A 16,325-nucleotide genomic window follows, 5' to 3' on the forward strand; every position below is an offset into this window, starting at 1 on the left:
TGCCTATGGTACATGCCATTTGTGTGATGGCATGTGTCATGTATGTGGATTGGACATGCCACTCACAGGCCAATGTGTGATGGCTCTGCTAGCCAGCATGCAGCTAATGTGTTGCTCTTCCATCTTGGTGTCATCAGTGTCTGACATTTTCCTCCCCTTCAAACTCAGTGACAGTGCATGCACGGGAGGGTTATAGTCATGTGGGACATGTGTCAATCAAGTACTGGTTCTGTACCTCGAGAGGCCTAATTGTGTGCCATGGTGCTAATGCCTGTTTCCATTTTTTGTCTTTCATGGTTCTGCAGGGGATGACGCACTTGATGCTGTTGAGGGTGAGGAGATGGTGCAGACCCAGGAGGGATCTCAGGCACGACCGGGCACCAGTGGGGGACGGGGTGTGGTGGTGGGTGAGAACCCACTCTTGCTGTAGACCGTTCTCTCCAGGGGTGTCTCTGGGTGCACCTCCCCAGACCTCTTTTCGGGTGTTCATTCGGATGATGAGACCTATGTGGCTTCGCAGGTAGGTGTTTCTGGGAGGGATTCTGTTCTGTCCGACCCACCTGCACCAGGGGTACAGCCCACTATGGGGATGTCAGTGTTGGTAGGTCCGCCTTTGGTGGTTACGGATGCAGGGCCACACTCCGCAACATCTGATTCTGTTCCTGGGCCAGCCGATCAGAGGGGGAATGCAGTCCTGCAGCCTCAGGCAGTGCCGACACAGCAAGGCACAGTTCGCCTTGCCCCAGACAGGTGTGGTGCCCGCCAACGCGGTGGCCGTACGCCACCAAGCAATACCGCATGGGAAAAATCCATATAGGGTATGGCAAACCAACAGGCAGCAGCATCTGAGATGATGGCTCAAGCTATGGAGAGGGTGGCCACTTCCATTGTCCAAACAAATCCAAAGCTGTGTATTGCTACCCAGCAAGCCCAGATGCACTCAACAGGGACAATAAGTACCCACTATTTTAAATCAAAATTCATTTAAACATTTGGCGCCAACAGGGCGTAAATTCTACGGTGTACAAACACTGCCTAAGTTTCTCTAGTTTCCAAAAGAAAATGTCATTACACAATTTAACAGTGTTAATAAGGATAAATTGTAAACACAGGTGTGAAATGAATGGAACAATCAGAACCAAGACATTAGAGTTAACTTTGGATTTTAATCCTCTTAATCCAATAAGTCGTACATGAATAAACAAAAAGTAGTACGATCAGTGTACTCTATTTACATATGGAAAGAGCACTTGTGGGTGTTCCATATAACACAAGTAGGAACAAACGGCGTAGATAGAAAACAGCTTGTATAGAGCAGCACAATTGCAAATCTGTATAACAGTTTACAGTTTACAAAGCTCTAAATGCATAGGTTCAACCATTCAACAATTTACAAATGAAGTCTCATATTTAGATATAACAAAAGAGGCCGACGCGTTTCGGTTCAAAGAACCATCTTCGGGGGATAGACTTCATTTTTCATATTCATAACCATTAAGTCATAGTACATTCTCTGTGGAGTAGTAAAAGAAAGAAGATTTTTCAGCAGAACTCTTCAGTTTGTAAGAAATCCATTATCAAAGTAAAAAGAGTCAAAGTCACTAACCTTTCTGATACAAGAGCCGAGACACAGAAAAGAGATCCAGTCAAAAAGCAATGTGTAGCCGAATGCCACAGATTGCTGGGATATCTGTAGGGGTAAGATCAAAAGACCATCCATTTAGAAAAGCCAGATGGCTAATAGTCCATAGTAGAACAATTAAGTAGAAAAGTAAACGGGCGGCAAAAGTACCAAATTAGGGGTGATATAAGTGCAGTAACAAATGAAGGCCCATACATGCAAACCGTAACGAGTAACGGAGGTAGAGAAATCAAGTAAGCCACACATGTGGAGAAATGCGTGAAGTTTAGGGGTAGCTGCACACCATCTCGAAAAGTGTACATCAGAGACGAGCACACTAACACAGTCAGCAACTCTCTTCAGAGCGAGTAACGTGAACCGGGATATTCCGAGTGTGACAAGTAACAGAGGGAAACAGATAGCTTACCTTCGGATGCGTGAGAAAACAGATCATCTCGCCGCAGCCGTGCGCGCGAAGTGACTCTGTTCACACAATCCAAACAAAAGCGTCGCCTTGGTAAACTCGCGCATGCGCGTGAGTGCACCAAGGCGACGTCCATCTTGGTATGGGGGAAAAAAAAAAAAAAAAAAAAAAGAGTGTGGCGTAACCATGGAGATAATGAAACAAACTACAGTGACAATGTCACAGAGACAGAGAGGTCAGTGGGCCGGGCAGTATCGCATTGGAGGAAAACAAAGGGACGCAAAATAAGTCATCAGGAAGGTATGGAAAGAGTGTAAAGGGAACGCACGCGTGGGGGCAGCAACCGTAGCTCAGAGGAACTACGGGGTGCCCCCACGGTGCGGAGGTAAAAACAGTTCAAAGATCTATCAGCAGCCGTCAGCCAGCAAGTGTGAAAGGCAACACATAGGTCTACGGTCCAACTAGGAACGGAAACAGCAGGAGATACAACTAGTGGGGTCTAAACCCAATAAACAAATCAAGTGGAGCAAAGGATCACACAATGTATAAAAAGCGTGAAGGGATCCTTAAAAAGGATGGGCGCGGGCAAAGGTACAGCATCCTGACCCGGGAAAAAAAATTAATAAAGAGGATTCTGAGAAGGGACTGGGCTAACAAGACAACTAAAGCGAAGGCTAAAAAGATTACTAGACAGGTAACATCAGTCGGGGAGGAACTATGGTCATCGGGTGAGTAAAAAGATAAAATCAACCACAGGAAAGGGCAAAGAGAGTCACCTTGAAGCGATGGAATAAGTACAACAGTCCGCCATGTGAAAAGTCCATGTTCAGATGGTGCATGTTGTCAGATTTGAGACATAACAATAGTCATGAACAGAAAGGGTAGGCGGTGCTATTAAGATGACATGTTATTGACATGTTATTACAAGCAAAGCATACCAAAAAACAGTTTTCCAAACACATAAATTTACACAAAACACATAAGGTCGAATTCAGTATTCATGCCACGTGGGCTCAACGAGTCCAACAGTTCAATCCACAAAATCTCCCGTTGCAACAGTTTACGCTGCACATCACCTCCCCTGCTTCCTGCTGTGATTTGCTCCAAGATTACATTTCAATTGTGCAATGGTGTGCCGTGCTTCAGTAAAGTGTAGTGATACTGGTGACTTGAGACTCTTAGTACGAATATTCGATTTGTGTTCACACCATCTAACTTTAACTTTTCTGGTGGTCATGCCTACGTAGTATAACCCACATGGACATTTTAATGCATAAATAACATTTTGAGCATCACATGTGCACGAGTGTTTGAGAAAAATGGGTTTACCAGAGTGGGGTTGTGATATGCTGTTGTCTTTAATGATGTTACCGCAATGTTGGCAATTGGAACATGGAATGGTACCCTTAAACACTTTCTGTGGACTAGAAGATGGAATTGTCCCCCCAGAGAGGCAGATGGAGCAACTACAGCAGGCAACAGACTCCATTTGCCAATCACTCAGGGAGGACATGTTGGTGTCCAAGAGGGACAGATGGGCGGCCCTGGACACTCTGCGGGAAGCCATTTCTTTAGAGTCCCAGGGCCAGAGGGAAGCCCTGAGGGTAGAAATCCGTCACCTCACGCAGACTCTTGTGGAGCTTGAGGCTTCCACTGTCACGAGGACAGAACAGCTGCTGGAGCGTGTCACACGTACGCTCTCAGCAGAGATGCAGGCAACTCGGGAGGAGGTCCGGGCATCACGTCAGGTGGTGCATGGGGATCTCCGCACCATAATCCTCCAGAATGAGACCTTCCACACCTGCATGCTTGCTGCCATGGAGGACCAGACTAGGGCTTTGCGTGGGCTGCCTCCCATAGCACCACCTCCTGTGGCGGCAGCAGCACAAGGTGATGAGTGACCACAGCGATTCTGAATCTCTCACGATAGCGTAGCCGTGTAGGCCATGAGCCCATGGAGGTGTTTTTTTTTCGCAACATCCACACAGGTGGCTGTTGGTGTGCACCTTGTCCTCGGACCTCCTGGGTGGCCTCCCCCACCCCCCTGGCCCCCACATGCCCATTTTTGATTTTTGGATTTTGGTTTTTGAGTTTTTGTTACAGTGTGTTGCCTTGTGTGGCTCCCGTGGGCATCCACTGTATTCCGACTGGGCACATGCAGGCTTGTCCTGAGTTTGGATTAGATGCTTGGGTTCGTGAGACACACACCCCTCCTGCTTCCCGTTACCATGGGCTTGCAAAGGGTGTGCCCAAGTGACAGTAACTTACACAGTGACGTTGGACTCCCATGACATGTGTGGGCAGTCTGTAGTCAATACTGTGTATACATTCCTAGTGCATATTGTTGTAGTATTGTACACTGCATGGTGTATTGATGTGTGCTTGTGCATCCATGTCTCCCTCCTAATTTGCAGGTTCATTCCGCATGTCTTCACAAGGCCGTCTACTTTGGAGATGGAGTTCATGTTGTAAGCAGTGCACTTCCAGATTTGCGTGGCACCAACACTGTACAGTTGGGGGTGGTGGATGTGCTAGCATCACCAGGTTGTAAGTCTACGTATCCTTTAACTTAGTACTGTCATGTGAATGCTATGTTTGGGGTGGCTAGCTGCACTGTATTGTGGTAAGTCTTTGGTCATGTGTGTTGTCAGTTCTACATTAATGGGAGCATATTGTGTGTGGCCATTTTCCAATCGGGACACTGTACTTTGTGACACTTGTGTCATGTTTTGGGGATTCCTTTGTTTGTTCTCACATAGCATGACATGCCATGGTGTGTTGGGGGGCGGTGCTGGGGAGGTGTTGGGTGACATGGCACTGTTGTCATGTTGTATCTTGCAAGGGGGTAATGATTTTGGCAGCATAGAAGTGTGTCTTTTGATGACACAGCATTGGTGGTGTTTGTGTAGGTAGGGATGCACACAATGGAACACTACCAGGTGAACAATCTCAGGCTGGTATGGTTGTGACAGTTGACTGTCAGTTGACTCATCATCATTGATAGTCAGCTGGTATATGCCAGGGCTGTGTGCACTCCACAGGGGTGTGATTTTAGGTGAAGTAATTAGCCACCAGCTGCGTACGGGCTGCCTCACCCCGTGCCCTTTCCCCTCCCATGCGCAGCGGGCGTGCATGTGGTTGGGGATGTGGGGGCACCACCATGTCCACCAGCAGGCCCCTGCGTGTTGCAACGTTGTGCAGGACACATGCTGCCACTATGATCCTGCACACTACTGGGGGAGCGTATAACAGCTGCCCGCCAGAACGGTCAAGGGAGCGAAAGCATGACTTGAGCACTCCGAATGTGCGCTCCACTATGCCCTGGGTTGCAATATGGGCTGTGTTGTATCTTACCTCGGGTGGCGTGGTGGGGTTCTGAATTGGCGTCATCATGTGGGTGCTCGGAGGGTAGGCACTGTCCCCTGGGGAGGTGGTGATGGGTATCATTAGTGGGGTTGTGACATTACTCAGTATCTGACATGCATGCATGTGCTGTGGCATTTATATTCACCAATCAGCCATGTATCGCCATGTCGACCAGCTTCTAGGTCCCGGTTTAGGGTTGACATTCTGTAAATGAAACTGTCGTGGGTGGACCCTGGATAGTTGGCATATACTGAGGTGATGCTTCCCTTGGCATCACATACTACCTGGACGTTGATGGAATGCCAGTGCTTGCGGTTTCTATAGATGTGCTCAGATGCCCTGGGGGGACGTAGAGCCACATGGGTGCAGTCAATGGCACCTTGCACTTTGGGGAAGTGTGCCACCCCGTAAATATCCTGGACGACAGCCTGCCTTTCTGCAGGTGTTCTGGGCAGGTATATGTGCCTGCGTACTGATGGGTGTGCAGTCATGATGGCCAAGTCCTGGTGTAGGCAGCGTGACTGCGTGGCCTGTGACACCCCCCGACTATGGCACTTGTCCGCTGAAATGATCCAGTGGCCAAGAAGTGCAGTACATTAAGGACCTTCACCAGGGGGTTGAGTACTTGGGAGCAGAGGGTGGGTGATGTGAGGTCATCCTCCCACTCACTGACCAGGTTGAGTATTATGTGAGGTGGAAACCTGTACCTCCCATACACGTGGTCATCAGGTATCCCAAAAAGGCTGGTTCTGGGTGTAAAAATTCTGGCCCTGGCTATCCTCCTCCTCCTCCTGCGGTATCCCACGGCCACTGCTGCTAGGAACGGTATATTCATCCTGGCGTCTGGGCTTGTTTGTTGTTTGCGTGCACTTTTATGCTGCGCGGATCGACGTACGCCTGCTTCCGGCTTGCGTACGTGTTTCCGAGTAGCGGCTCTTTTTTTGCGTGTGCGTGTGGGCGTTCCGCGCATTTGCCTCCTGTACTTCCACGCCCACCACAGTGATACACGTACCCCGCTCACCCAGGCCCAATCGTGTGTGAAACTTCCCGCGAGCCCCGGAAGTACACGGACCCCGCTCGGCCTGGCCCAATCGCGTGTAAAACTTCCCGCGAGACCCTGAAGTACACGTACCCCGGTCGCCCAGGCCCAATCGCATGTGAAACTTCCCGCGAGCCCCCGAAATACAAGCTATTTTTGACACAGCGGGTGTCCATGTTTGTTGCGTACCCCTTTGCACGTCATTTGTCCTAGAGGGCCACAGTATGGGACATTCATCGGAGCTGTATATACAGCTTTTTGTTAGCGCACATTTTTTTAATTTTAATGCGCAGGGACGCTACCGCCTGCCTTCATGTGGCGGACATGTGTTGATGTACATAGTTTACTTTTGGTTTGTGTCGTGGGATCGCCATTTCACTGCTGGGGGGTGGGGGTGCATGGGGACGAGTGTGGGCCTGCTGGCAGGTGCCCCGCACTGCTGGGGGGTGGGGGTGCAAGGGGACATGAGTGGGGGCCTGCTGGCAGGTGCCCCGCACTGCTGGGGGGTAGGAGGGCAGGGAGACATGAGTGGGACATGAGTGGGGGCCTGCTGGCAGGTGCACCGCACTGCTGGGGGTGGGGGTGCAAGGGGACATGAGTAGGACATGAGCGTGGGCCTGCTGGAAGGTGCCCCACACTGCTGGGGGTGCAAGGGGACATGAGTGGGGGCCTGCTGGCAGGTGCCCCGCACTGCTGGGGGGTGGGTGTGAAAGGGGACATGAGTGGGGGCCTGCTGGCAGGTGCACCGCACTGCTGGGGGGTGGGTGTGCAAGGGGACATGAGTGGGGGCCGGCCAGCAGGTGCCCCGCACTGCTGGGGGGTGGGGGTGCAAGGGACATGAGTGGGGGCCTGCTGGCAAGTGCCCCGCACTGCTGGGGGGTGGGTGTGCAAGGGGACATGAATGGGGGCCTGCTGGCAGGTGCCCTGCACTGGTGGGGGTGCAGGGGGACATGAGTGGGACATGAGTGGGGGCCTGCTGGCAGGTGCCCCGCATTGCTGGGGGGTGGGGGTGCAAGGGGACATCAGTGGGGGCCTGCTGGCAGGTGCCCCGCACTGCTGGGGGGTGGGTGTGCAAGGGGACATGAGTGGGGGCCTGCTGGCAGGTGCCCCGCACTGCTGGAGGGTGGGTGTGCAAGGGGACATGAGTGGGAGCCTGCTGGCAGGTGCCCCGCACTGGTGGGGGGTGGGGGTGCAGGGGGACATGAGTGGGACATGAGTGGGGGCCTGCTGGCAGGTGGCCCGCACTGCTGGGGGGTGGGCGTGCAAGGGGACATGAGCGGGGGCCTGCTAGAGGTGCACCGCACTGCTGGGGGTGGGGGTGCAAGGGGACATGAGTGGGACATGAGTGTGGGCCTGCTGGCAGGTGCCTCGCACTGCTGGGGGGTGGGGGTGCAGGGGGTCATGCGTTGGTGATCAGTAGTAGTAGTGGTGCAAGCTGACATGTGGCTTGCCTGGGGGGCATGCCCATGGTGGATGGGCTGCCTGCGGAACATGAAGTCCCCTGTGGTGTGGGCTGCCTGCAGGGGCCGTGGAGGGTGTAGAGGGAACACCTGGGAGGACCCACACTGCCAACTCACATGTAGGACTCCCCTGCACCCAGATACCCATGTACCCCACTCGCACAGGGCCTGTCGCGTGTGATAATTCCCGCGCACCCCCGAAATACACATACCCCGCTCAACCAAGGCCAATCGCGTGTGAAACGTCCTGCGCACCCCAGATTTACACGTACCCAGCCCAATCGCGTGTGAAACTTCACGCGAACCCCAGGAATACACGCACCCCACTCGCACAGGGCCTATCTCGTTTGAAACTTCCCGCGAACCCCTGGAATACACGTATTCCGCTCCCCCAGGCACGATCGCGTGTGGAACTTCACGCGCACCCCTGAAATACACGCACCCCGCTCCCCCATGCCCGATCACGTGTGAAACTTCACGCACACACACGAAATACAGGCACAAGCTAATTTTTCACACAGCGGGTGTCGCTGTTCGTCGCGTACCCCTTTGCACGTCATTTGTCCTAGGGGGCCACAGTATGGGACATTCATCAGAGCTGTTTATTCGTGCTTTTTGTTAGCGCAAATTTTTTTCCAGCGCAGGGACGCTACCGCCTACCTTCGTGTGGCTGTCATGACTACAGGTTAAGTTCCCATTTTAGTCCTAGGAGATACAGGTTCATATGGGAATTCAGGTTGCCTTAGCTGGTTAATTGATTCTAATCCCTTCATGTTAATGGTAGGTTGGGGTTTCCTTAATGGCCGCTAGGTGGTGCCTCTGAGTCAGTTAGCTAGCGGGTCTAGTTGTTTTAATTCCCGGCTATTTAAGCCCCGCCCATCAGGAGACTCGCGCTTCGTGTCGTTCGTCTGAGTACAGATGGAACGCTTGCCGCGTACCTCCGATTTCTGTCACAATTAAAATATTCCTTGTCCACAGACATTTACCGTAGTTCCGTTAATAACTAATTACTAGTTCTCAGTTCCCTTCCTGTATTCCCTGTGCAGCCGCCTCCGCTTCCGTCACAGTCCGTAGTTTGGAGTCCTGTCATAGCGGTCTTCTCACCTCACAGTCAGTTTGCTGCTTCTCTCACGCAAGTACTCCTAGTGATATACAAATGTATTTGCTTCGTTTTGTTGCCTTATCAAATACTTCGAATTGTGTATAATTGTTATTAGGCTACCTTATGCATTCTATGGTATTACGCTGTCATTAGCGGGTTCTTGCCAGATTGTGGAGTTGCCTTGAAGGTGTGTTCTAGTCAGAGATAATAGTTCGTCACTGCTCTCCAGTCTGCATTGTCACACACACCTCACACCACAGCAATCCTTTCCCTTTTTAGGTTATATTAGGATTAGGGGTCCCCGCAGAGTTCAGGTGAGCGTTACAGTGGCGGACGGGTTTGGGTCAGTGCGCGTCTTTGCCCGTGCGCTGGTTTGCCCTATTCGATACCATGAATACGTGTTGTAGGCTAGCGTGTGGGCGTCCCGCGCACTTGCCTCCTGTACTTCCCCCGTGACGCCCACATTTTCACAAGTTGTTCCCCATTCCGAGTGTTCCGCATACTTTTGTTATGAGCGCCGCGCTATGTGCGCTTTCGCTGTGGCCTTAGCACACGCCGTTAAATGACCTGTGCGCCGGCGTGCGCCGCGCACTTTTTCAGCGCACATCCCTGATTTTACTCGCGCACAGACTTCCATGAATAGATGTGCGATGGTTTCCCTGCGATATTCGCACTTGCACTGCGATTTTCGCTCTTTCACTGCGAATCGCACGTTTCCGCACGATTTTCGGCGCACATTAATTCCATGAATCGGCCTGTGTATGTCTCTCCTCATATGCCATTTTTCCCTATTTGTATTCAAATGCAATAGTTTGGGCTTGCAGGTGTCACAAGCGACAACTTATAGCCCAAACTAAAAAACGGGAAGTGATTGCAAGCAAGTCCAACAATACAAAAAATGGTCCAAAAATGATCCTGCTCCAAATACTGCAAACAGCAAGTGCGTGGGTTAAATGCAACAAACACTGTCACAGAAAGCACAGTGCCCAAAGCCTGAACCCTGGGTATAGACCTGAGGGAAGAAAACATCTATACAAAGAATGTAGACACAAGAAGAAAAACATACAACAGCTCACGCAATGCTCCTGCATTACACGTGCATACAAATGGATTGGTGGTTAGATCTAGGAGCTTGTGTGAGGTGTGGCAGCGCATGAGATTTGGCATGCTTTAAAATGTAAAATGGTGTTTCACATCGTGCTCTACCCGGGGACGACAACCCACAAGTATAGGGGAAAGGAGGTGCGAAATATGACAATTAAGAGAAGCTGTCGTTTGGAATCAAGGGGCCAAATAAAGATTCCAGTGGCTGGGAAGTGAGTGGCCTCCACCAGATATGGAGAAGGCCACTCTCTTGGCATTCAGACAAAGGGAGCTGGCTGCCTGCACATTGCTGTATTCTGTCTGGGAGGTAAAGGTGAACAAAGTCTGCTCTTAGAAATCAGTAGACTATTAGATGAAATGTAAAATGCTTTGATAGCGAAAGCCATTTTAACTCAAACACCCGCGGCCTGCAATGACCGAAAACCACAACAGTGGTGTTGCTAGGTCTGGAAAAGATCAGGGGCTGAGCTAAAGTCTGGACTGGCGGGGCTCGGGGCTAGCTAAAGCCGTTTGGTTGCAGTCCCTGAGCTTCTATCCGGGGCTACAACCAAAAGACCCGTGGATATAGCCCCCTCAACCCCCCCCTTAACAACGCCATAAACCCATAACGTAACACAAGTTAAATGAGTAAAACAAATTAGAAAGAACATTTTTACAGCTAAAAAAATTGCAAAGAGAGAAAAAAAACTGGTTACGAGGTAAAAGAACGTACAGGTTAAATAAGAAAATGTGTCAACTCAATCTGGAAAATTTGAGAAAAATGTCACACAAATAAAAGAAAAAAAGAGTAAATGAGGTATGGATGTATCTGGGGAAATAGTAACTGAGATGGTTGCAGACAGGCCTTCCACCGGCGCCTGGCCTGTGATAGAGCAGGACAGGCGCGTGTAAAAAGATGCAGAAGGCACACATCCGTTCGAAAGTAGGGATGCACTCTGAGAGGTACCCGACACACAGGCCCCTGGCAGCGCAGCTAGCATGTGTGTGTTGGTGAAAGCTGCATGTGCCGAGGCATTTGTGCGTGCTGTGTTTGTTTTGTGACTGCATGCACATGCACGGCATCGGCACACGGAAGGCGTAGAACATTTAATATTTGGCCCCATGTTTACAGTGTCTTAATTTTCCATCAGAGCCAAATGTCATAATTTCCCACCGGTGCTCGATATGCTACGGTCTCCTTGAATCTGTATGAACCAAAAGGAGAAATCATTTGGCTGCATGGATGAGAAAAATATGAATTGAAGAAGTATTCGATTTTGAAACATGTATTCTGTGTAAATACCAGAACATTCGCGCGTTACCTGATTTTGGTGGTGTTAACCCATGCGTACACAGGCACGGTGATGGCTCTCCTTTCCTGAGTCCGCACCGTTTCGGGGAGGATGTGGTCAATGGTCAGAGCATCATATTTGATTCGACATCGTGCAAGCGCAGCTGCCAGTTTTGTTTTAAAGCTATAAATGCAAAGACACGTTTTTTAATACCTTTTGTTTGAAGGCAGTCGCGTCAAATACATAACATTGTGCACATACAAGACTTCAAACATGTGTTTTCTCTTTTGATGGCAAACTCTCACGCCCTTGAACCTTAACACCCTTCACAGCGGCGGTGAAACATACAATAAAAAAAGGCTCCTAATTTCACGTGAGTCTAACAAAAAAACTGTAATATGTGTCAAAGTAAAATGGTTCTAAACTTCATTAATATAGTACATGGGCCGCTACTCCGGTACTATCCCATGAGGGATTTTCCAATTGTGGTACTGAATGGCCGGTGATGTGAGAATGTGTGCGTGATTCACAAATCAAGAAAAACGTGCACCACGGGTATGTGTACCCGCAAACCAAACACCCACAACCCCCACAAAGTGCACATCTCGTAGACCATTTGCTGGTTCTCAGCACTTAATGCACTTCTTGGCGAAATCTGTGTGAGGGAGAACAATTTTTCTGACAGGTAAAACTAAGTTTTTAATGTGAGGTCTTATTTTCCTTGTTTAAAAATCCACCGGCCGCCATCATGGGTCGCATGTATGCTGCCGGAAAGGGCCTGTCCCAGTCTGCGCTTCCATAGAGACGAAGTGTGCCAACTTGGTTAAAACTTACATCCGATGATGTCAAAGAACAGATTTTCAAGCTGGCAAAAAAAGCCCGACTCCATCTCAAATTGGTGTAATTCTGAGGGATTCCCATGGTGTTCCTCAGGTTCGCTTTGTTACTGGCAACAAAATCCTAAGAATACATACTTAAATCCAAAGGTCTTGTCCCAGACCTTCCTGAAGATTTGTATCACTTGATCAAGAAGGCTGTTGCTGTTCGCAAACATCTTGAGAGAAACCGCAAGAATAAAGATGCTAAATTCCGTCTCATTCTGATCAAAAGCAGAATTCACAGGCTGGCTCGCTATTATAAGACCAGGAGAGTGCTTCCCCCAAACTGGAAGTATGAATACTAAACCGCTTCAGCTCTGGTAGCATAAAACCGTTTTTGAATAAACTTATTTGAACTACACTAAAAAGAAAAAAAAATCCACGGGGATAAAGACATTGAAATGAATACTTGGAAAATGGCCCCTTATTCTTACCACACCTGTTCCACATTTGCATGATTTAGTCTTGGGATGTATGCAACGAGAGGCAACTGCGGGGCTCTGGGAGATCCATGCTGTACTATGTGTAGTAAAGGAGTGTGTTCTGATAGAAAGTTATATCAATCGAGCAGCACACCTCTATCTTGTGTCAGCAAGGTAGGAATCCATCTATTTCACCGCAGCCAACACAAATCTGTTGTAGTGTGATGATGTGAGTGTGGGCGTGGTGACGAGGATGGGATGTGCCGCCTGTCAAAAATCTCCCTGAGGAACTCTCCAACCCTCTCCGTGGTCACCGACCGCGCAGATGCAAACTCAGTCCACCTTGAGGTATAGTCTACCAACACCAAAATGTACCGAGCACACTCACCCAACACCACAAACGTCTACTTTACTCCAAACCTTGTCCGGGACCAGCACAGGATGCACTGGTTGCGCCCTGACCACTTGACTTTCATCACTCATCGTGCACGGCTCACAATCCCTAACCATCGTTGTCCATAGCAGGCCACGAGTATGACTTCCTCAACCTTTTCTTGGTCAAAGTCCTCCGCAAATGACCCTCATGAGCCAAAGCCACCAATCTTACACGCTCACTCAAATGAGGTATTAATCTGTGCCCCTCGTCACTCCCCAAGGACCCTCCGCTAACTCATACTGAACTAAGGCATATTTCTTACCCACCACCTGGACCTCCACAGCAGCCCATCCTTCCTTCAAAACCTTCCTAATCCATTGCAACTCTGGATCCTCATCGCTTTCTTCCCACCACACCTTGTCTATCACCTATATTTCACATGCAACTTGCACTTCCCCCACTTGAAAATCAGTCATGCCAGCCTGTACTGACAGTCTGGACAGGCAATCAGCCACCGTTTTTCTTTGACCAAGTGGGTGATGTTGTGAGCGTGAAGAGTCCCTGTTTCGTGAGGAAGGGGTAAGAGGTGTTCCTGGCCCTCATGAAAGTGGTTGGAGTGGGGTGGGGCTTTGTCAGGTTGAGTGACGGAACTGTTTGGAGCAAGAGGAGGATCACTATTCTGGATTCCTTGGGGGCGTGGTGAGTGGATGGCGAGCTCCCCCCATCTAGGGGACTGTGTGTTGTAAGGGGGGAAAATGTGGAGATGGTGACGAAGCTGTGGCATTGGAGGTGGTGGATAAGGATCAGGTTGATGGGAAGCAGTGGTTCCGTAGGGGTTGCTGATGGTTGTGAGATAGCTGAAGGAGGGGTGCACTTTTTAGGTAGAATCAGAAGGTTACCCAAGACGTTTCATGATTACATTTGTGACCGAGGAGTCTTCTCCAGTCTTCGTTTGGTTGTTTCCCTGTGAGGAGCTGCAGCAATGTTTGGAAACTTTCTGCTGATTTACTTTGTCAATTCTGCCTGCAGAAACACTGTGCCTTCAACTGGACACTCCTCCTACTTAAGCTGACTTTGGGCGCGGAGCGCCGCGTGGAGTCCCGACGAGAGTCCAGTCTTCTCCAGTCTTCGTTTAGTTTTTTCCCTGTGAGGAGCTGCAGCAACGTTTGGAAACTTTCTGCTGCTTTACTTTGTCAATTCTGCCTGCAGAAACACTTTGCCTTTAACTGGACACTCCTCCTACTTAAGCTGACTCCGGGTGCGGAGTCCCAAGGAGAGTCCAGTCTTCTCCAGTCTTCGTTTGGTTGTTCCCAGTGAGGAGCTGCAGCAACAACGTTTGGAAACTTTCTGCTGCTTTACTTTGTCAATTCTGCCTGCAGAAACACTGTGCCTTTAACTGGACACTCCTCCTACTTAAGCTGGCTCTGGGTGCGGAGCGCCTCACGGAGTCCAGAGGAGAGTCCAGTCTTCTCCAGTCTTCTTTTGTTTTTTTCCCTTTGAGGAGCTGCAGCAACATTTGGAAACTTTCTGCTGCTTTACATTGTCAATTCCGCCTGCAGAAACAACGCTGTGCCTTTAACTGGACACTCCTCCTACTTAAACTGACTCCGGGCATGGAGCGCTGTGCTGAGTCCCGAGGAGTGTTCAGTCTTCTCCAGTCTTTGTTTGGTTTTTTTCCCTGTGAGGAGCTGCAGCAACGTTTGGAAACTTTCTGCTGCTTTACTGTGCCAATTCTTCCTGCAGAAACACTGTGCCTTTAACTGGACACTCCTCCTACTTAAGCTGACTCTGGGCGCAGAGCACCGCGTGGAGTCCCGAGGAGAGTCCAGTGGGACGTGAGCAGTGAGAGAGAAGTGAGGAGACTAGTTTGCACAGTTAATAAGTAACTCTCTGGGTATTGTGTTTAAACAGTTTAACGATGATTGAATGACCTGAACCGTTTACAAATGAGCAATCTACAGCTTTAGAGTCGGTAAACTCAGCTTTCTTACCTGCCTCAATCAACGAGCAATTACCCAGTAAAAGTACTTTGCGGACACTGACTCCACTCTCATTGCTCCCATGCAGAACGAACAAGAGTGTAGTAAACGTGGTGGTCACATGCTGTCCTCAGACTGAGGACAATACCTCGATGCATGCTCCCCCACCTCTCGTTCTGCCCACGCTGGCTATAACTACACTCAATCTTGCTGCGAACATCGAGGCTGGGGAACTCTCCCGCTTTGATATCACTGATATGGAACTACTTGAACTGGTGATGCCGACAGCATTAACAATAGCTGAAAATGGCGCTCTCAGTACTGAGAACCACATTCCTGCTGTAACCCCTTTCTTTGACTGTGAATCGATAGGACAGTTAGAGCGTGAGCATGAAGACTCTGCGTCTGAAAATTTGACGGCGGAAATTGTGCAAGTACTTCATGATTCATTTAACACGCCGCCAATGCTCACTGAATTAGATTGCGAGACTGCAATGTCATAGATGACGTCGACAGCTCAAGGCAAGACAACAGAAAAGGAAAACATTGCCCTTGTACCGAAGATCACTAAAAGTGAAAACTCAACAATGGGCAATGATTCAATCACCAAGACTACCGCAAGTAAAATATCTCCATGTGATAAAATCAAGGAAAGAGTGTTCTCACAACAAAACTCATCCAGCAATATGAGTTTGACACATGATCGCACATTAAGTTTTGATCCTGTAGCACGCGAGGCACGACTCACAGAACGCTTAAAAAAGGACTACTTACACTTCAGAGAAAAATTAAATGAGAGTTGCTTTACAACCTCTGACTCACGTCAATGGAACTCAGCGAGTGTAAAACTGTGCTGCCAAACACAGCCTTTTCAAAAAACTGCTGATAAGATTGGTACATACAAGGAATTGACCAGCACACCACAAGTTTTACGTCAATTCAACGCTGTAGCAAGTACTCTTCAAGATAATACTGAGTCTCGGCCCAAACACACAGAGAAGAAAAAGTCAAGTATTTCAAGAAATTCTGATATTTTATTAACAGGTGCCTCATCGATTCCCAATATGAATAACAACTCCTCAGCGACCAGTCCGCCAGAAGCTGTCCTAGAGTTTTCAAACAAAAGCAACCTATCTGTTGCTGCAGGCATTCAAATTCATAACAACTTGCTTGCCGCCACAACAATTGCTCTAAATCCTTTTGTTAAACTGTATGAGTCAATGAATGACATATTGAAAGTCCAAGGAAAAATGTTAGCAGCCCTTGACACGAAACTCACCAAT

The 16,325-nt window shown here is 49.3% G+C and overlaps 1 protein-coding gene and 1 pseudogene across 2 annotated transcripts in view; one reads left to right on the forward strand and one right to left on the reverse strand.

Annotated features, from left to right (window-relative positions):
• Nucleotides 1–16,325, reverse strand: part of NSUN7 (NOP2/Sun RNA methyltransferase family member 7) — a 1,712,923-nt gene that overhangs the window by 821,461 nt on the left and 875,137 nt on the right. For both annotated transcript variants that reach the window (XM_069631762.1, XM_069631763.1), the window contains exon 5: nucleotides 11,418–11,570. In XM_069631762.1, the coding sequence (XP_069487863.1) occupies nucleotides 11,418–11,570 (153 nt within the window). The remainder of the gene's footprint in view (nucleotides 1–11,417; nucleotides 11,571–16,325) is intronic.
• Nucleotides 12,133–12,594, forward strand: LOC138515598 (small ribosomal subunit protein uS15-like; annotated as a pseudogene).

This window comes from Ambystoma mexicanum, chromosome 6q, assembly GCF_040938575.1.
Source record: "Ambystoma mexicanum isolate Mex_15411 chromosome 6q, UKY_AmexF1_1, whole genome shotgun sequence".
Taxonomy (NCBI): Eukaryota; Metazoa; Chordata; class Amphibia; order Caudata; family Ambystomatidae; genus Ambystoma; species Ambystoma mexicanum.